This window comes from Anoplopoma fimbria, chromosome 15 (assembly GCF_027596085.1).
Source record: "Anoplopoma fimbria isolate UVic2021 breed Golden Eagle Sablefish chromosome 15, Afim_UVic_2022, whole genome shotgun sequence".
Classification (NCBI taxonomy): Eukaryota; Metazoa; Chordata; class Actinopteri; order Perciformes; family Anoplopomatidae; genus Anoplopoma; species Anoplopoma fimbria.
In genome coordinates, this window is record NC_072463.1 from 21,181,245 (window position 1) to 21,201,959 (window position 20,715).

The window sequence follows — 20,715 nt, forward strand, 5'->3', positions numbered from 1 at the left end:
AGTACTGCACTATCCGACCGCCAGGGGGCGATGTAACAGGACTCCTCACCAGCCTCACGCAGCGAGAGACTCCACTGAGAAATGAGAGAATTGCAAACGCCTTCAACATGAAGAAAGTATTTACTAAGGAAGAAATTTCGGATTGGTTCACTTCGGGGACGACGTTTGCGAACATTAAACTCACGGAGGAAGTGGTGGAAAGAAAGTTTGATGACGCGTCGTCGAAAGAGACCAGGTGAGAAACTCAAAGGTGCTAACCTCGTGCTCGTCTACTGAGCACACCTGCTCCAGGACAACACTAAAGCCACAGTTACTGGTTATTTAAAACAGAAATACAATAGTGCACAGAATGCTGGAAAAAGTTAGCAGACAAAAACTCCAAAATCCATTGCACAAATTAAATTTTTTCAGAGTTTTCCATGATTTCTTTTATTGTTAAATTCTTATTTATTTGACCTCTTTAGGGCTTTGAAACTGTTCATGTTTAAAAAAAATAAAATATTTGGGATGAGAACATCAATCTGTGGTTGAACTGATATTTCCACTCTGGGAGAAGCACTCACAGGCTGGTAATGCATGTCTTCACATCCTGTGCACTTATGACGTGGGAAAAACTCTTGTCATCTGAAAACACACATTTGTATTATACAGTACCAGTCAAAAGTTTGGACACACCTTCTCATTCAATGGTTTTTCTTTATTTTTATTTTTTTCTACATTGTAGATTAATATTGAAGACATCCAAACTATGAAGGAACACATATGGAATTATGTGGTAAACAAACAAATGCTCAACAAACCAGAATATGTTTTATATTTTAGATTCTTCAAAGTAGTTGAATGAGAAGGTGTGTCCAAACTTTTGACTGGTACTGTATGCCCACATGTACAAAGTCTGATTAAGGTTTTAAACTAGAAAAGAGAAAATCAGTCAGTCTATAAAGTAGGGTCTACAAGAGGTGGCTAACAGGTTATTGTAATGAAACAGTTCAACACATTGTCCACATAGCCTTATGTGGTGCTGACATTTTTGGTCACAAGCTATGAAAGCTGCAACAAGCTTTATATAAAACATCAAGTTTTGCATCTTGTCTCCTCGTGATGTTGATGTGATAACTGTTTTTTCTTGTGTTTAACACAAAACCGCAGCAGACTGTCCTTTCACAGAGTAATGTCCTCTCACAGAGTAGTGTCCTCTCACAGAGTAGTGTCCTCTCACAGAGTAATGTCCTCTCACAGAGTAGTGTCCTCTCACAGAGTAATGTCCTCTCACAGAGTAGTGTCCTCTCACAGAGTAGTGTCCTCTCACAGAGTAATGTCCTCTCACAGAGTAGTGTCCTCTCACAGAGTAATGTCCTCTCACAGAGTAATGTCTTCTCACAGTGTAGTGCTGTAGGTCCCTGTGGGCCTGAGAGGAACAGGACAGTAATCTGGAAGGTCCCAGTCTCTGTCCGACCCTGCGAATGAACTGGAATGCCGCATGGCACGATCCACATAACCAGAGATTGTTGGTATCTCCTCTCTTGGGTTGTCTCCACAGTTTGGGACGGTGGGTGTGACGAAGCCCTGCTTCATTATGTAGCAGCTGGTCCAAGCGTCCATTGATCGGAGCTCTGCTGCCTGCATTGAGTAGTTCTCCTCTTCGTGCTCCTTTTGGCTCAAGAAGTCCCTTAGCACCTGCTTGAAGACAGTAGCCAGCTCCCAGGGCCTAATGTTGTTAGTGGCAAGCACCTCACGAAACCTGTGGAAGGAATCAACCAATAGAGTTGATTACAAACTTGTTGAAATAGTAAATATTTGAATCAACACAATGCCATTGTACCAAATTCTCTATTGGGACTTCTAATATTGTATAATTGAACCAGGAGTCTCGAAATTTAAAGAATGACATATTTAGGACAACAGCACAGCTTTTTAGAAATGATACTAAATATGTTGTTCTTTTGTAATGTGGTTATGCAAGCACACAGAAGTGACACAGGAGTTTAATGGAAATGAGTAAGTAGGTCACAGTGCTTAACCATGTAGAACAATGTCTTTTACATCATTATGGCCAACATAGAGATGATGAGTGGAAACCCCTGGCAGTCTGGCTTCACTCCGCCTTACAGGGCATCCTTCACCTTCACATGTTCACACCCTACATCGCCTGCCTCTGTGACAGTAACACATAATGGCTTTCTTGGCAGCGTGCCCTGCCTCCCTTTCCCTTTGGGTCTTCTCTGCTTTGCCTGCTGTCAGGCCTTGTGTTGATGCAGAAGCAGCTAGCCACTGTTGACAGCATACTAATGTGAGGACAGAGCATGGCATGGCTGCGACCAAGCACCTTGAGAGCACGGTGGCAGCGTGGATGGGTGGGATCTGGGCACACAGGAACTCCAGCTGGTGTAGTTCTGATGTGGGGATGAGGGTCCGTAACCTGGGGTACTTTTGAAACCAATGGAGACCCAGGGCGCTGTGGGCCAGCCTGTGCTCTCGATCGAGTTCCCTCACCAACCGCTCACGCTCCTCCACATGCCACAGGAGCTCTCTGATCAACATGCGTCTGGGAACAACCCCCGAGGTCTTTGGAGTTTTCACTTCATCATGAGTCTGCACTTTTGTTTCGTGGGACCATTTCATCCAGCTGAACAGGGGCATGGCAGTCATAGCAGACAGTCCTAGAAAACTACACAAACAAGAATTATTCGTTATTCTGGACCATGATGCCACGACTTCTCACGCACTGTTTTAACACATTTCAATGTGCTCAAATATCTGTTGCTTAAGACCAAGTACTTATTTGCACATACAAATGAAAAGATGGTATAACACCATGTGACGGATTGCAAAAAAGCAGAAAAAGCCAAAACATAACATGAGAGAGAAAAGAAATGGTGATACAAAATAGTCATTATCAATATTATCCTCTCCTGATGCTGAGAACAAAATAAATAAATATATCCAGTCCTATTTCTGACAAAATATTTCACTTGTACTGATATCTTCAGCTTCAAAGATCCCGGCGAAATGTGTGAGAATGCGGCAACCTCAGTTCTCTGTGAGGACATGTTGGTTCTCATTTTGTCCATTACTACGAAGCCCCATTATAATTAACATTTTAAGGTTGACAGTGACAGATGATCACCCCGTAACCAAGCTTACCTCTGGTCCCCGTCTGGTGGGTGCTCTGATTGTCTTCAGTTCAAATCAAACTCTGAAAGCAGATGTCCCAGCTGTAAGTGTTTGACTCTGTTACAGCTGTGTTATTTAGTATAACACAGCTTCCACCTGGGATTCAGATGGATTACCCCACCTGCAGGGTCAGAGGTCAGCCTCACTGAACCCAGACAGTTTGTGTGACTTCACTCATCAATAGGTTGCAGAGCTTTTCATTTGATTTAATTCCAGTACTTAAACAGCTGTCAGTTATCCAGCACGTGCAGAAAGAAAGAATCACACTAACATTTTGCTGAAAATTGAAAGGAAAGATCTGTACTTACAGGTGAAAACTGCCCCGCTGATGCTTTTGTGAGATATTGTGCAAAGATCAGCTTTTCAGCGAGTACAGCCTCCAGCTCCTTGTCTCCATGCGTCAGTCCATTTTAAACTTTATTCCTTCACTTGCTGTTGACTATGTCCCTCGGTGTCAAATACAATCAAAGGAGCACTTGTGTATCGGCAGCAATCCTCCAATGTCTTGGCTTTTGGAAGCGTTTTTCCTCTTGTGTTATAGTTATTGTCTTGTCCCTATCGGCCCTCCCACCACTCCCGTCATGCTGACTTTTTCCAGGAGAGTTAGTCACACATTGCTAACCGACTAAGAGCTGTCATCTCTGCTTTCACCCCGACCTCCTCTGTGCAGTGTGCAGCTTTGTTGTAAGGTCAGCTGCTTTGAAGCTTGCACGAAATGTGTGCATTGGAGAGAAAGGAAGAGAGCGAGAGTGCATGTGTGTGCACAAGCCGTGGGTGTGTTGCATTTGAGCTCCTCTTAGTACTGTCAGGGTTTTTGCCTGCTGTTGCGATAAAATCCTTCCCCCACTAGGAGAGAGCGAGAGGAAGAGACAACTGGGAACGCTCTCCCGAATATACAGTGCTGTGGGCCTCGTCCACCGGAGGGAAAGACGAGATGAGGCAGAGACTCAAATGAGCAAAGTTACAAATGGTACCAAGCAGTGATGTGGGTAGAGCTGAGGTTATTATCGCTCATGTGAACTAACATTTTTGATTTGATTAAAGCTGCTATAAAGCTTAGCCTCGTAATTTTAGCAGGTCCTTACTGTTACATGCAATATCATTTTTTTATGTGTAATTTCATGTTTTTTACCATAATGGTCCTTTGGCAGTTTGGCAGTTAGGCTTTCTGAGATGAGACTTGTAGTTGTAAGTTGAACAATGGTTACACTGAATTCTTTACCATTTCATTGCAGTGAACAATTCTAGTAAGGAAGACTTGTTGTCTATCACATATGAGTTCAGAGAAGGAAAGTAAATAGATTACGGTATGGTCTTTGAAATTAATTTACATCTTTTGTAATGTTAGGGGAAACGGGCAAAAAGGCCGAAATTAACTCATTGGTTAAAAGAGCCTCAAAAATGATTAACTGCTTAAAACTGCTTTTATTTTGTTTCAGCCAATCAGACGTTCCTGATGAGAGCAGCCTGAAAAATGTAAACTCTGATGGAGGGTGGTTTAAAAAAACAGAACATGGAGGGAGTGAGTATTAAACTTTGTTTTATCTTTTTCTTATCTCACACCATACTCACTTAAAGAAATCTTCCTCCTGCCCTAAACGGTTTAACCCTGTTTCTTGTGCATTCGTGTCCGTGTCTTTAGGTACTGCTCCTCCTCCACTTGCCAGCTACAAGTACCCCAGCCTGCTCATAACCAAAAACAGACAGAAGGTAAAATACACCATCCATACACCACATACTCTCAACCCTTCAGCTTGATGGTCTGAAAGTACTCTTCCATTCTCCTGTAGTACTTTCTATTTTGGTTCATGTTAGGAGTTTCACTGAAAATACCATTATGTCCTTAGGACACTGGTGCACTTAAGCTTTTACTGTTTGCTCAAGATTAACTCAACGTCATTTCATGTTGCAGAACAACAACCAGCTTTAAAATGTCCTGCCTGGAATGTTCTGTAGTCTAATATGGAGTAGTGTTTGTGCTTTCTTAATGCAGATTATTAAGCGTGGACTTCCGGTTACAAATCAGTCTAGCACACCCATCTGCTCTAGAATTTCATAATTTATTTCTAAATTTGATATGATACAGATTTCCAAATGGTTTTCCTACTTTTGTTAACGTTCTTTCTTTTACTGTGCACATGTGTTTGCGTTATATATGTGTGTGTGTGTGTGTGTGTGTGTGTGTGTGCGTGTGCGTGTGTGTGTGTGCCTGCTTCCAGCTGATCTCCCTCATAGAGAACAACTCTGTAGTGATCATTCGAGGAGCCACAGGCAGTGGCAAGACCACCCAGGTGCCACAGTACATCCTGGACCACTACAATGAGAAAAACTCCTCATGCAACATTGTGGTCACCCAACCACGCAAAATTGGGGCCACCAGTATTGCCCGATGGGTTGCCACCCAGCGGAAGTGTACCCTGGGTAGTCTGGTGGGATATCAGGTTAGTGCTACATTTAGACAGAATCTGATTTACCTGAACGGTTTATTACAGATACATATGTGAGCCTGTACATATGTTCATAGCTCAGACCATTTTGTTTTTATCTGTTTAATAAAAAGGGTATGGAACAAATTAATCGCCACCAATGAATCGCCACCTTATCGTGGTGGAGGGGTTTGTGTGCCCCAGTGATCCTGAGAGCTGTGTTGTCGGGGGCAACAAGCCCCCGGCTGAGCGCCGCTGTTCTGGAGTTCTCCCCGGAGAACGAGAGGGTCGCCTCTCTGCGACTGCGAATCGCAGGGGGAAAGTCTCTGACTGTCATTTGTGCCTATGCACCAAACGGCAGTAAGGAGTACGCAGCCTTCTTGGAGTCCTTGGGTGGTGTTCTGGAAAGGGCGCCGACTGGGGACTCCATAGTTCTTCTGGGAGACTTCAACGCTCACGTGGGTAACGATGGAGAAACCTGGAGGGGTGTGATTGGGAGGAACGGCCTGCCCGATCTGAACCCGAGTGGTGCTTTGTTGTTGGACTTCTGTGCTAGTCATGGACTGTCCATAACAAACACCATGTTTGAGCATAGGGAGGTTCATAAGTGTACTTGGTACCAGAACACCCTAGGCCAAAGGTCTATGATCGACTTTGTAGTTGTGTCATCAGACCTGCGGCCGTATGTCTTGGACACTTCTGGAGTTCTCCCCGGAGAACTGAAACGCCTCTTTCTGCGACTGCGAATCGCAGGGGAAAGTCTCTGACTGTCATGATTGTGCCTATGCACCAAACGGCAGTAAACACAAAGGTGAAGAGAGGAGCAGAGCTGTCAACTGATCACCATCTGGTGGTGAGTTGGATCAGGTGGCGGGGGAGGCTGCCGGACAGACCTGGTAAACCCAAACGTGTTATGCAGCATAACCTGAAGTTATGATATTTATCCACGTAGCTCTAAGGTGCTTTTTGATTCTTGTCTTTAGCCCTTCTGAAATATCTCAATTTGCTCTAAGAAGAGAGCTCTTTCCTTCTTCCCTTTCCTATTTTTTTGTTTGTAAAAGTTGTGCAGTCAAGGCATGGAAAGTTCTTTTAAGATCAAAGTGAAGTCGGTGAACCAAAAGGTATTTCCCCGAGGTTTTCTCCATGACCAACCAGAAATAGTCATGTTGGCATTGCAGATGTTAGTTTTAAGAAAGTTAAGGCCTAAAGCTACTGTAAAGGAAGCATTAAACAAAAGAAGAAAGGGTTGTAGTTTGCTCTGTAAGTCAATGTACATTAGCATTGTACAAAAACACCAAACGATGATGATGAGATGAAATATTCAGATGATAGGAGTCAAAGATTGTGATTATCTTCTCTAGTAAAAACAAGATGAAGAAACAAAAACAAACAGATGGGGCCCGGGGGCCTTTTGTCAGATGCCCCAGTTAGAGAGCCCAAAGGAGATGTTATTAATTTTCAGTGCGTGTGCGGTTGTCCAGATTTATGAATACAACTTTGCATATGTGTATTCCAGGTTGGACTGGAGAAGATGGCTACTGAGCACACACAGCTCATCTACATGACTACAGGAGTGCTGCTGCAAAAACTGGTTTCAGCCAAGTGCCTCACAGAGTACTCCCACATTTTTGTAGACGAGGTGCATAAAAATGAGGCAGATAATTTTCTCTGTATGCCGGCTTCTGTATTTTGTTTTGTAAATGTGTTTAAGGAAAAGGCAGGTTCCCTAATGTTACACTGTGCTTAATTCAAGTTTATCATTTTATGTAGTTATAGTAAGTGTTTAATGTTTTTGTTTTTAGACACACAATTTCCGTTTAGTTTCAGGATCCCTTTAGTTATATGATCCAATCAGGGATTCCTGACAATTTGGTCTAAGCCATTTTACTACTCTGCCTTTGCTTAAGGTACATGAGCGCACTGAGGAGATGGACTTTCTCCTGCTGGTGTTGAGAAAACTTCTTCATTCCAACTCATGTTATGTCAAGGTAATTGCATCATGTAAAATCCAACTTCTGTTCTCCTTTTGCATCCGTTAAACTCTCATAGGACCCGTGTTTTTTTTAGATCATCCTTATGTCAGCCACCATTAACTGCAAACAGTTTGCTGAGTACTTTGGAACACCTATTCGTGGCAAAATGAACCCTGCCTATGTGTTTGAAGTGGAGGGAACACCGTATGCCATTGAGGAGTTTTATCTGGATGACCTCCAAACACTGTTTCCATACAAGGTAAGAAGACAGACAATGTTTGCTAATGCTAATGTTCTCTGTACTGAACACTGAAGTAGTTAATGTCTGAATTGTGTGTGTGTCTGTATCAGGCTGAGTTGCTTCATCTAGAGGAGCCTCACATTTCAGTGGAGATGTACAATCTCGCCATCAGTCTCATTCAGAGCTTTGATGAGATGGAGGGCAAAGACTCAAGGTGAGGCCTTACTGTTTTAGCACACTTGACTGCTTTAACAAAACAGCAGACACATAAAGTGATGATCGTTTGTGTTTGAGCAGCAAAGGAGAAATAAAAGGTGGCATGACTTCATCGGAGCGGGGCAGTGTGCTGGTTTTCCTTCCTGGTATACACGAGATAAGCTACATGCAGGAGGCCTTGGCCAAGCTGGTCCACAGAAGGTGAGTTTTTGAGATTATCTCTTTGTTGAATCATACCCTGTAGCTAAAACCTATTTGTTCTTTGTCTGTACTAGCAACCTATAAGACAAGTCAGTTTTGTGTAATTCAAAGTGCTGTTGTTCAGACTTCAGGTTTATCCTCTCCACTCCACTGTGACTCTGGAGGAGCAGAATGGTGTGTTTCTGTTCCCCGTCCCCGGATACAGGAAGGTAAAACACTTTTATCTCATTCTGTCTCAAGTGTGTTCTTAGTAACTGCCATACCGATGATCTCCTCAACTTAACAGGTCATCCTTTCCACCAACATTGCTGAGAGTTCGGTGACTGTTCCAGACGTCAAATATGGTTCGTTTTTTCCCTTCAGGTTGCTTTTATCTATTCCCTTAATCTTTGGTTTGTGATCAAGTATTTTAAAATTGTAACTGTATCGGTGCTTTTTTCTTCACAGTGATTGATTTCTGCCTGGCCCGTCACATGGTCTGTGATAAAGATACCAATTATCAGTCTCTGCGTCTCACCTGGGCATCCAAAACCAACTGCAACCAGCGTCGAGGTGCACTACTTGCAGCACAGAACTTCATCTCTGAAGTGTAAACATCTGCTCACTTCTGTCTTTTCGCACTTATTTCCTCTCTCTGTCAGGTCGGGCAGGTCGAGTGTCTAAGGGCTACTGTTACCGCCTCGTTACCAAAGAGTTCTGGAGGAATGAAATCCTAGACTACATGATCCCTGAGATGCTGGTAGGAGAATGTCCACTTGCCAAGAGATTTCTTTTTTATTAAACATTGCTTTGACCCTTTTGCCTTCCTCTCAGCTTGCCCCGTTGGCCACCATCATGCTGAAGGTGAAGCTGCTGGACATGGGAGATCCCCGCTCCATCCTTTCGACAGCCCTCTCACCCCCCAACCTTGGTGACATAGTGCGGACAGTGCTCCAACTCAAAGAAGTAAATAAGTACAGATTCATGATCCTTCCCTTAGTGAGCCAGTTATTTCTAGTCACGTTTGTATCAATGTGTGGCTTTAATGATGGATTTGGGCTGGCAGCTGACCACACAGCTCTGTCACTGAGAATTAGACCAGGAGTTCTCTAACAGGAGCTCTGCATCAGCCAGTGTTTGCATAAGTCTCTTAGGTGAGGGTAATGAAGGGCAGGGTTGTGTTATGTATCTTTGTGTGTGGAAGGGAAAGAAGAGTGTACGATAGCTCTGGTTTCCTTTTTTTCCTTTTATACCATCTCACAAAGCCAAGTTACACAGAATCAAACAGAATAAGAATAGACAGTAGTATTGGCACATACAAATTGTAAATCCAGAAAATGGGAATACATAACAAAGACAACAAGACCAAGGAGAAATAGATGGATAAATGTTGGTATACAGTACCAGTCAAAAGTTTGGACACGCCTTCTCATTCAACTACTTTGAAGAATCTAAAATATAAAACATATTCTGGTTTGTTGAGCATTTGTTTGTTTACCACATAATTCCATATGTGTCAGTCATTTCATCTCAAAATCCTTGGATATTTGAAGTCAAGCTGTTGTTCTGAGGTAAGGTTTTAGGAGGTGATTGGAGATATAAATAAAGCCTGTTGTCTTGATACTAGCTGGATGTTTCATTTTGCAGATGGGTGCTCTGTCTGCGAAAAGTAATTGCAGGGGTCACAATGACGATGGTGAGCTAACGTTCCTGGGCCGAGTGCTGGCACACCTACCTGTTGACCTGTGCCTGGGGAAGATGATTGTCCTGGGCCACATCTTTGGCTGCCTGGATGAGTGCCTCATCATAGGTCAGTCTGTCTTTATGCTACTGCAATGGACCTCAATCACTGCATATGCACGTGTTCACAGTGGTAAAGACGTACAACTAATCAATCTGTCATGACGAGTACAAAACGTCAACATTAATAATGGTTTAATCTGTGTCTGTGGGAGACACTAAGAATTTCTCTCATCCTCAGCTGCCTCGCACTCTCTGAAGAGTTTCTTTGCCATACCATCCATGCAGCAGCTTGCCGGCCACAGGTGAGTCACATCCAGCTGCTGCACTGATTCACAGACTGTCAGTGTAGATCATTTATGTGTCCAACCACTGTGACACAAGATGTTTTGGACATAATGTTGTCTTGTAACCTGCTCCATGGAGTCCAGACCTATCTATTGACTATTGACTTACTTTTCCAGCTTAAGTACCATCACAGTGTTTTGTATCTAATGATTTGTCTCGCAGTTAAAATCTTTGTGGACAAACAAAACACTGAAGAGAAGAAAGAGAAAGTGTGTAAAAAAATATGTATAAATCTTAATAAAGTCTCTGTCATAGTATATCCAGCCATCAATTCACTGTTATCCTTAGTCCTGGGTTTCTCAATCAAATGGTCAGATGTTTGGGCCTCCAAGTGCTTTAAAAAAAAAAAAAAGGTTCTATGAAAAGAAATATCTTAAAACTCTATTAACACTCCAACCAATGTTGTATAATAAAGCTCACGACAGACAGACAGACTCGGTAGTGTAAGGTTCAGAGTCGGAGCGGCCTCTCAAAAATGACCAGCCGCATACACTCAGAAAAAGCGCTATATGGACACAGGCCCTTTCCTCAGAGCACAAACCTGCGACATGTTGTCTTTAGAATACATGCAGGCCAGATACAGATATTGGATTTGTGTATTATATAATTTTTCTTTGTGCACTAAATGATATTTATCGTTCCAGGAGCAAGCTGGCCTTTGCCCGTGGCACACCAAGTGATTCCATAGGTTTTGTCAATGCCTTCAAGGTAATGTGTCGGCAGCGAGTTAAATGGATTTACATATTTTCCTCATAGCTTTTGTTTTTAAGACCATTCCCTTATTGTCTCTTACTGTCAGGCATGGCATCTATCCAAAAAGAAAGGACAGCTGAGACACCCAAAGGTGAACAAAACAACTACCATATATAAAATAAAATAAAACTGATTTTCTTTTTTTAAGTACTACTATTATTGTTGTAAAGAGCCACCCTTTGACACTCCACTATTATTCATCATAAATTATTTTAAAGATTACCATCTACATATATATAATTGCTCTATTGATAATTAAATAACATAGCCCTGTATGAACCGCATTTAGTACGCTATAGCTCTTAAAGCAGTTGCCAAAGGAAAATTGATGTTTGTTGTCCTTATTTAGATTGTTTATTCAATTTCACCTCAGTTGGAGAAAAGTGGCCTTGCCTATGTTAATATTTAAACTATTCACTAAAGCTTTTTAATGGGGCATAACAAATCAGTGTAGCACTCTCTTATTTTCTGTATTATTTCTTGAAGTGTACCTTTGCTGCTTCCTCTCTTAGGATGAGTTGGACTGGGGAAAAGAGAACTTCATCCAGATCAAGAGGATCAGGGAGGTACAGAGATGGAGCAGAGAGCTGGGTCACATGAGTTCATCAAGACACATCACAGGATGTCTTCGTCATTACCCATCTTAGTCTAACAGGCATTGATCCTGTTTTTAGTCGTGTTACCAAAAATACAATTTTATGTAATCTGGGTAATGCCATCAGTAGCAGAGGAGCGGGTGGGTATTATTATTGACAGAGTTTGAACTTGGCCCGTTACATCACAGATTTGATAATCATAGCCTTTTGGTGCACAGTTGGCTGTGAAACATGTCTTGTCTTAAACTTCAAGCCTTGATGAGATAATATTTTGAAGTTGGGCTGTAAAATATCATGGCTCAGACCTCCTCAGAAGTAACTCACTGTCCAGGTTGCAGAGCTGTACGAGGACCTGAAGAAGCGTGTGTCCCAGTTCAACATGCATGTGCTGCAGAGCATCCAACCCTTGGATTACACCAGCACACACAGGCAGAAGTTCATTCTTCAGGTTAGAGTCAGTGCCGCACATTGTGTAAATGAAGCTATACACTTGAGATCCAGTCACCGCTAAAAATAAATATTCAGTTACTGAATAGACACACCTACAGTGGGTACGGAAAGTATTCAGACCCCTTTAAATTTTTTACTCTTTGTTTCATTGCAGCCATTTGCTAAAATCGAAAAAGTTCATTTTTTTTTCGCATTAATGTACACTCAGCAACCCATCTTGACAGAAAAAAACAGAAATGTAGAAATTTTTGCAAATTTATTAAAAAAGAAAAACTGAAATATCACATGGTCATAAGTATTCAGACCCTTTGCTCAGTATTGAGTAGAAGCACCCTTTTGAGCTAGTACAGCCATGAGTCTTCTTGGGAATGATGCAACAAGTTTCTCACACCTGGATTTGGGGATCCTCTGCCATTCTTCCTTGCAAATCCTCTCCAGTTCTGTCAGGTTGGATGGTGAACGTTGGTGGACAGCCATTTTCAGGTCTCTCCAGAGATGCTCAATTGGGTTTAGGTCAGGGCTCTGGCTGGGCCAGTCAAGAATGGTCACAGACTTGTTCCGAAGCCACTCCTTTGTTATTTTAGCTGTGTGCTTCGGGTCATTGTCTTGTTGGAAGGTGAACCTTCGGCCCAGTCTGAGGTCCTGAGCACTCTGGAGGAGGTTTTCTTCCAGGATATCTCTGTACTTGGCCGCATTCATCTTTCCTTCAATTGCAACCAGTCGTCCTGTCCCTGCAGCTGAAAAACACCCCCATAGCATGATGCTGCCACCACCATGTTTCACTGTTGGGATTGTATTGGGCAGGTGATGAGCAGTGCCTGGTTTTCTCCACACATACCGCTTAGAATTAACGCCAAAAAGTTCAGTCTTGGTCTCATCAGACCAGAGAATCTTATTTCTCATAGTTTGGGAGTCCTCCATGTGTTTTTTGGCAAACTCTATGCGGGCTTTCATATGTCTTGCACTGAGGAGAGGCTTCCGTCGGGCCACTCTGCCATAAAGCCCCGACTGGTGGAGGGCTGCAGTGATAGTTGACTTTGTGGAACTTTCTCCCATCTCCCTACTGCATCTCTGGAGCTCAGCCACAGTGATCTTTGGGTTCTTCTTTACCTCTCTCACCAAGGCTCTTCTCCCACGATTGCTCAGTTTGGCTGGACGGCCAGGTCTAGGAAGAGTTCTGGTCATCCCATACTTCTTCCATTTAAGGATTATGGAGGCCACTGTGCTCTTAGGAACCTTGAGTGCTGCAGAAATTCTTTTGTAACCTTGGCCAGATCTGTGCCTTGCCACAATTCTGTCTCTGAGCTCCTTGGGCAGTTCCTTCGACCTCATGATTCTCATTTGTTCTGACATGCACTGTGAGCTGTAAGGTCTTATATAGACAGGTGTGTGCCTTTCCTAATCAAGTCCAATCAGTTTAATTAAACACAGCTGGACTCCAATGAAGGAGTAGAACCATCTCAAGGAGGATCAGAAGAAATGGACAGCATTGAGTTAAATATGACACATCAAATGTCACAGCAAAGGGTCTGAATACTTATGACCATGTGATATTTCAGTTTTTCTTTTTTAATAAATTTGCAAAAATTTCTACATTTCTGTTTTTTTCTGACAAGATGGGTTGCTGAGTGTACATTAATGCGAAAAAAAATGAACTTTTTCGATTTTAGCAAATGGCTGCAATGACACAAAGAGTGAAAAATTTAAAGGGGTCTGAATACTTTCCGTACCCACTGTAAATATCAGTCTGTTTTAGGTTGCACCTCTCTTTGTCTTAGGTGGTCATTGCTGGGGCCCACTACCCCAACTACTTCATCCAGGGAGAAATAGATGAAGACCTGGCCTCCAAAGAGTTGAGTGGCTTCAACCCCAGAACAACAGTGATGGTATGATCCATGATGTTGAGAGGAGGGCTGTACTAATATCTCTAATATTGTGCCAATACTGACTCAAACAGCTGGATCTGGTGTTAGTGACAAGTTACCAAGGTGCTGGTGTAAGATTTATTATTTTAGTAGTAAATAACAATCCAGTAAATTTGAATTGGTGTCTTTATTTTTTATTTTAGTCTATTAGCCTCTTTAAGTAGGATGTTGGGATATTGTAAAATAACACCAGACCACCTGTTTTCAGCTGAGGAACCTCCCTCCGTACCCTTTCCTGTATTACAAGCAGCTGCAGTCTCTGTTCCGCCTGTGTGGACAGGTCAAAGCCATTTCCTTTGAGAGCTCCAGGTAGTGAAAGCCACTGCTGCACATCATCAACTTTTTTTAATCTGCTCCATTTTATTTAAACAACACTGCAATGTGCATATTCATAATTGTTTTTGTCTTTGGGTTTGTGTGTGTGTGCTTTCTCAGAGCATATGTGGAGTTTTACAGGACTTCCCAGGATACGGGGGTGCTGCCTGAGGTGTTTCTTGCCCTCCTCCTGGCACAGCACAGTGCTCTTATGGAGCTGTCTGTCTTCCCCATCGAGCAAATAGAAATCTGCGATGCGTGTAAAAACATTACTCACATGAAATCTGCACGGTATGGCATTATTCACACATTATGGTTACCTTCTTTCTGTATGCAGAAAATGTCATAAGAGCACTAATGTTCGACTATGACAGATTTTTGAGGGCTGAAAAGTCCCACACTAACCGTCTTTTTGGAAAGTGGTGCCCTTTGAACCACAGGCTGCATTGGTCAGTGCCCCTGCACTGAGCCTTAATATAATCTGACATCTTCACGCTCTGTGTGGCTCAAGCTTTCACTTGGACTCAAAGAGGGGAGGTTTCAGGCTGAGCCAGCACCAGCTTCTTCCTACCTCCCTCTGGGTAGGAGATGGGGTGACTTTGCACATTATTAGCTATCCAATAATAACACAATTCACCAACTAGTCTCAATTATTGCTTTGACTTTAACACTGGTAATTCCACCTGCCTAAAAGTTAACCAAGGTTGGCATGTTGTGATAACCCTGAAATAGATTTGAGGTTGTGATTCTTGTTATTAGGCTCCGCTGGATTCAAGCCCCCATACTAACAAGCATCCACCCTAAAAGGTCTGATAGCAGACACAGAGGCTCTATTTAAAAAATGATACTTGCAGCATTGTCTAACAAAAAAAAGATTGGAAAACAATTGAATCGATTGCTGTGATCAGTAGGCATTAAACTTATTAAACTTTAAATGTATGTAAGTTGTTTTTTGTTCTAGGATGCCTTATGAAAAGCTGCAAAGCGACTATGTTAAATATTAACTATGCTTATATTGTGATTTGACAGGCAACCTCAAAACAGCAATAAATAGTGAAACTTTAAGGTTGACTTCTTTATGTGCTGTTGCTGTGCAGGGTGAATGTAGACTTCCAGAGCCAGTCTGTCTGCCCAGTGGGAGTTGTGAGCGGGGCCATTGACCCGGACAAGCTACCCCCCAACCACTTGTTTGTGGTGAACATCACAGAGGTCAGTCTTTACAATTAACTTGGCCAAACAAGTCAATCTCAACAAGAGATATCTATTTGTTGGGTTTTTGATTACATGTTTGAATCTTGAATGGTTATATCCTCTCTTAACTCTGATCTCTGTGCCAGGTGGTGGAGGTGGGGAATTTCTGGGGCTTCCGTGCAGATGAAGCCAGCTTGGAGAAGCAGCGCCATCTGACAGCAGAGATAAACTCACGTACGCTGCACCCTGTAACTGTGTCGCTCTACCCCAACCTGCTGTGTCTGGCTCCTTACTCTGAGATGAAGGAGCAGAACATGTACTACCGTGCCAAGATCCTGCACATGCGTGTCAATACAGTGGAGGTGAATATCGCTCACAAGCTGCAGCTTTCAAGATGTAGTGCACCCATTCAATTTTTCTCATAACAAATCTACTTTACTTTTCTCCTGTCTTATTTTCAATGTCTTTTCAAATGTCTCTTATATGCTCATGCCATCATAGAAGAGAAATTGTCAGTTGTTTAGACTTGCTGATCAAGGACTAGAAACCTTTTTAAGATACATTTATAAATTAATAATTTCAGGATTATATATTGCCTTTTGACCAGTGCCTTCACCTCTGTGCCACCAAGTACAGACTTTAAATGTCCCACCTGGCTATTATGAATAACATATAATAGAAAATAAAGTATATTTTATTATTCATGAGAAAGTTTTTACTCTACATATTCAAATTTTACAAAATGTATAGCATCACTGACCAAAACTGGCAGTGATCTCGACATGTGTCTGTTTTTTACTCGTGCAGACAAAACATTTCAAAGGCGTACCATTGAATACCTGTATCCAGGTATCCAGGCGTTTAAAAACTGACCTCAGTGTTGACCTTTGAATGTAGTGGAAATCCCACTCAACAGCAGTAAGTGATGGCAGTTGCTGTTGTTACTTCATGTACCAGATCGTAGGATATGTTTTTATCCTGCAGGTGTTCTTCTTGGACTTTGGCAACACAGCGGTTGTTTCCTGCAGCAGCCTCAGGGAGCTCCCTTCTGACCTCCTGTCTCACCCATTCCAGGTAGCCCAGTGGTCAGAGAATGATGGCACACTTATCTGTTCCACTGTCCAACCTGTGAACTAACAGTAACACACAAACACTCTGGTCTCAGGCTCAGGAGTTCCAAGTTGTTGGAATGCATCCTTCAGCCCGGTCTATCATCCTGGGGAACCAGTGGAGCAGCCAAGCCCGGGATCGGTTCATCACACTAGTGAAGGGCTGTTCACTCATCGTGTCGCTGTACTCCATCCTCCATGGCGTCGTTCGTGTGCAGCTGCTCATCAACACAGAGACAACAAGCACCAGCGTGATGGACATTATGGTGGAAGAAGAACATGCTGTGGAGGCCGAAGAGAGCTTCGATTCCAAGGTAATGCACCAGTCGGGAGCTCAGGTTGTCCCACATAAAATGTATTAGGCAGTCTGCAATATAGAAATACATCAATCATAACATGCCCTACTCAAAGCAATACTTAACCTAAACATGTGCTTTCATAAGTCTTGAGCTTGCTCTTAGTTCTATTCTTTAATAAAAAGAGCAGTGGCTGTGGTCAGCCTGGATTAACATCAGCTACAGTGCACCTCAGAGTGGTGCTGTTTATTTAATGGTAAATAAACAGCATCAAAACATCCTCAGACACTCCATTAGCCAGAACTGCAGCGTATTCGACTTGATTTCTGACAGTTTAGATGCTTCGTATGTCCAACCCATAGATTTGATAGATCACAGCAAAGACAAGGATTCAAGGTTCATTTATATTCAACATTGATGTACAAAAGGGTTGCGCAACATAAATTAATTTTGTTGTTCCCTTTTGCTACATAAGAAAATACACACACAGAAATGATATGTGTAGGATGGAGAATGAATACGACTGAATTATCTCAGATTCATAAAGATCCATTAAAATGCTGTGCGCCCTTCTCATACTTGATGTCTTATTTTTGTGTGCATTTGCAGCAAAACCATGAATCTCTGATGTCCCTGTACAAAGACATGGAAAGGGGAACATATGTCCCTAACGCTGCCAGCAGCTCCTGGAAAGATCGCAAGAAAGAGGAGAAGCAGCTCATTGACAACCTACTTGCCCACTTTTCCAAAAGCCGCCAGTCCCAATCCAAGACAAAGGCAAGATACTCTCCAGTTTCCAGAATAATCATAAAATATATATATATACAAAAATCTTTTTCAAAAACAATATTACAAAGTGTATTAAGCATCTTAAGAAAACAGTAGCAATAATTCAAAACAACTAATTACAATCAATAAAGAGGGAGGGATTTAAAATGGGACACACACTCCGAGTGTCTGAGATGCTGATATTTTGGTATGTATTTTGGTATAATCCATACCAAATACATGTATGTATTATGGTTTGTCCAGGAGGTGGAGCCATTTCAGTTCATGTGTTGTGTTCATTCAAAGCCACACCCATTCTGTCTGAAGGGCAGAACAATGATGACTGGGTGATGCATGAAGTCATGTGATGTGTCTGACTGCAGCCTTCCTTCTAACACCACAGGTTCATCTGCATGGACCACACAGTCCTTATAAGATAAACTTCCACAGCTTGAGCCACAAGACCTTCTACAAGTAAGCAAAAACGTACACAACGGCCACATTAACATTCAGGCAGGAATAGTGCTCATTGCTTATGTGTGTGTCCTCCTGCAGGACGGTGTGTATAGAGCGAGTCAGCATCAACTCCTTGGCCCTGAATGAAAACCCTCACAACAAACATCTGAGGATGCTGGTGGCTGGCGCTGTGTCCGTCAACCCCACAGGTACCAGATACAACATCTCATAAATACATACCCATTAGTGGCCGAACCGCATGCTCGAGTTTCGTTCTTCACTCCAGTCTAGTTGGTGGTGTATACACCTCCATCTGGTTTGCCAAGAAGAAAACAAAATGGGTGCTTGTTTTGACAGGTTGTGCGAGGAGATCCATGGTTACCCACATTTTATATAGTTTGTCTTTAATGGAATACAAAGACAGCTAAATGTCGTTGAACTCGTTGCCCTTAATTTTAGCATAAATGGATCCGTGTGCGCTTCCATGCGGCCGATACTCTGCAGTAAGTATATCAGAAGCTGTAGTGTCTTAAAGCTCATTGTTATGGTTGAAAATTCCAGTATAAGGCAGCTGTTTTTTAGGGAAAACCGCACTGGATACTACCTGCCTAGCACTAAACAGCAAACGGACAAAGTTAGCGACTAGCTGCTTGACATTATGGAGCATCTAACTGGCTAAAGTGCCTCAAAGATATTTTTCTCAGGTGGCCAAAAACACAACTCCATATGAATGCTATTGTTGCTCCTTGTCTGCTGAATGTGAAAACATGAACTTGTTGTCAGTGGTTGCCGAACCTTTAATGCCCTTCTAAATGTCATAATCAACTATTGCAGCTTTAAATGTGTGGTTGTGTCGCAGGGACACGTATTCTACTGAGAGATACCTCCATCATGCCAGACATCCCTGGACTGCCTGCACTCCTAACCATGCTCTTCACCCCCATCATGGAGTTACGGTAAGTCAGACACACAGACTTATAACTGCACACCTTAAAGGCAGCATATTCAATAACATTTTAATATTTCCCCCTATTTTTTGTAGCACTAATGAAGAGAGGACCTGCTACACTGGCGCCCTCTGTGGCTTGGGCTGGAACAGTCAAACACAGGAGGGCATCCTACCCGAGCATGACATCGAACTCACCTTTGACGTCAGATTTGATGTAGAAGACATCACTGAGGTAAAAGCTGTCACCAGAAACACAGCTGTGCTGTGACTGACAGCAGCCATGAAGTAGGCAGGAAAACCGATTCTTTGTCAGTCTTTGGTTGAATCTTCGTGTTTGATGGGTGATATGTAGCATCTCTCCTAAAAAGATTAACTGTTTTCAAATGGGTTGAGCTGCAGCACTTCCCTCTCCCTGAAGAACGATAGTAGTCCTTGAAGTACATGTGGTTAGAATGCGTTTTCCAAATCATTGGCGAGATGGAGGAATGTTTTAGAAATGGCTTTGTGGAATTTACTGTTTTTGGGTAACAATTTTCTATATTGAATCTGAATAAGATTTCTCAGTATGGTTTTGTCAGTATTTCGACAGCTAATAATACATATCTAGAATAAAACTAGTATAATCGCAGAAATTAATTCAGATCATTTTGTACCTTGTGGTATTGGCACTGGTGTACGAATGATTCTAGTGTCTATTAAATACTACCAATCTATTCTGTTATACCTTAATGCCTATGTTACATGATGAAGCATTCTGTTTTGTGTATTACTGATAAGTTCTATGTATTTGTATTTATTTTAGATAAATGCCTTGCGAGTGGCTATAAACCGTCTGGTGTGTGAAGGGCCCAATGGGACTATGCATCTGGGGCCCGACAGGATAAGCCAACTGCAGGAGGACTGCAGGGACCGCCTCATACGGTTACTCACATACACCCACAAAAATAATGCATAAGAAGTTCAATCAATGTGTATGGAGTTATTGATCTGTGTATATTATGTAATGCAGGCTTTTCACTAAGTCACCGCCAAGAGAAGCTGTCACTCAACTGTACTACGAGAAAACTGATAAATGGAACCAGGTATGGTACATGACAGGAATCCTGCATCAAAAAATTGCTTTTTAATTTGATAATAAGCCATCACACATGTTTTTTGAGCACATTTTAGCAATGCGTTTTTTAAAGTGTTTGTGTATTGAACACACAGGTGGATCCTGCTCTGAAGATGGATATTGTGGAGCCGGGTGGAGGAAAGACCAGTGGGGTTCTCTTCCAGCTGCATCCTGTCACCCTCCTCAACAGCTAAAAACAGCTGTACTTCTTACATCTGTGTTAAAACTGAACAGATTGTAATGTTCTATAAGCAGTTTTTAATGCTTAATTTTGAATGTATTTATGTTCAGAAGAGTATATATATGTTTAAGTTCTAATGGGTCTGTAGCTTTCAACACCAGAATCCTCAATCCTTTCTTTGTTGTTTGCAGCTACCACTGGAGTAGTTATTCCCTGTTTAAATAAGTTGCTGCTAATAAGAAATGTTAAAGTTCATTGATGAGAATCAGGCTGTATAGCTCTTTGTAACAGCGCTTCAGCAGTGGGCCATTAAA

At 42.3% G+C, this 20,715-nt stretch overlaps 2 protein-coding genes across 2 annotated transcripts; one reads left to right on the forward strand and one right to left on the reverse strand.

Moving 5' to 3' along the window:
- Positions 1–39: 39 nt before the first annotated feature.
- tdrd9 (tudor domain containing 9) lies at positions 40–20,704 on the forward strand. The gene is made up of 35 exons (XM_054613853.1): positions 40–235; positions 4,614–4,696; positions 4,817–4,884; positions 5,394–5,615; positions 7,117–7,239; positions 7,508–7,588; positions 7,668–7,832; positions 7,925–8,028; positions 8,112–8,231; positions 8,356–8,440; positions 8,518–8,575; positions 8,679–8,783; positions 8,873–8,970; positions 9,045–9,176; positions 9,858–10,020; positions 10,192–10,255; positions 10,943–11,006; positions 11,098–11,142; positions 11,564–11,617; positions 11,979–12,095; positions 13,876–13,983; positions 14,231–14,331; positions 14,458–14,628; positions 15,435–15,546; positions 15,675–15,890; positions 16,513–16,602; positions 16,694–16,951; positions 17,543–17,710; positions 18,105–18,175; positions 18,257–18,366; positions 19,017–19,113; positions 19,200–19,338; positions 19,909–20,027; positions 20,116–20,188; positions 20,316–20,704. The coding sequence occupies exons 1-35, from the start codon at positions 108–110 to the stop codon at positions 20,412–20,414; spliced, it is 4,011 nt and encodes a 1,336-aa protein (XP_054469828.1). The 5' UTR covers positions 40–107; the 3' UTR covers positions 20,415–20,704.
- Positions 1,378–2,640, reverse strand: rd3l (RD3 like). Its single transcript, XM_054613854.1, has 2 exons — positions 2,327–2,640; positions 1,378–1,741 (listed from the first exon to the last, which is right to left on the reverse strand). Exons 1-2 carry the CDS (start codon positions 2,638–2,640, stop codon positions 1,378–1,380), a joined length of 678 nt encoding a protein of 225 aa, XP_054469829.1.
- Positions 20,705–20,715: the final 11 nt, after the last annotated feature.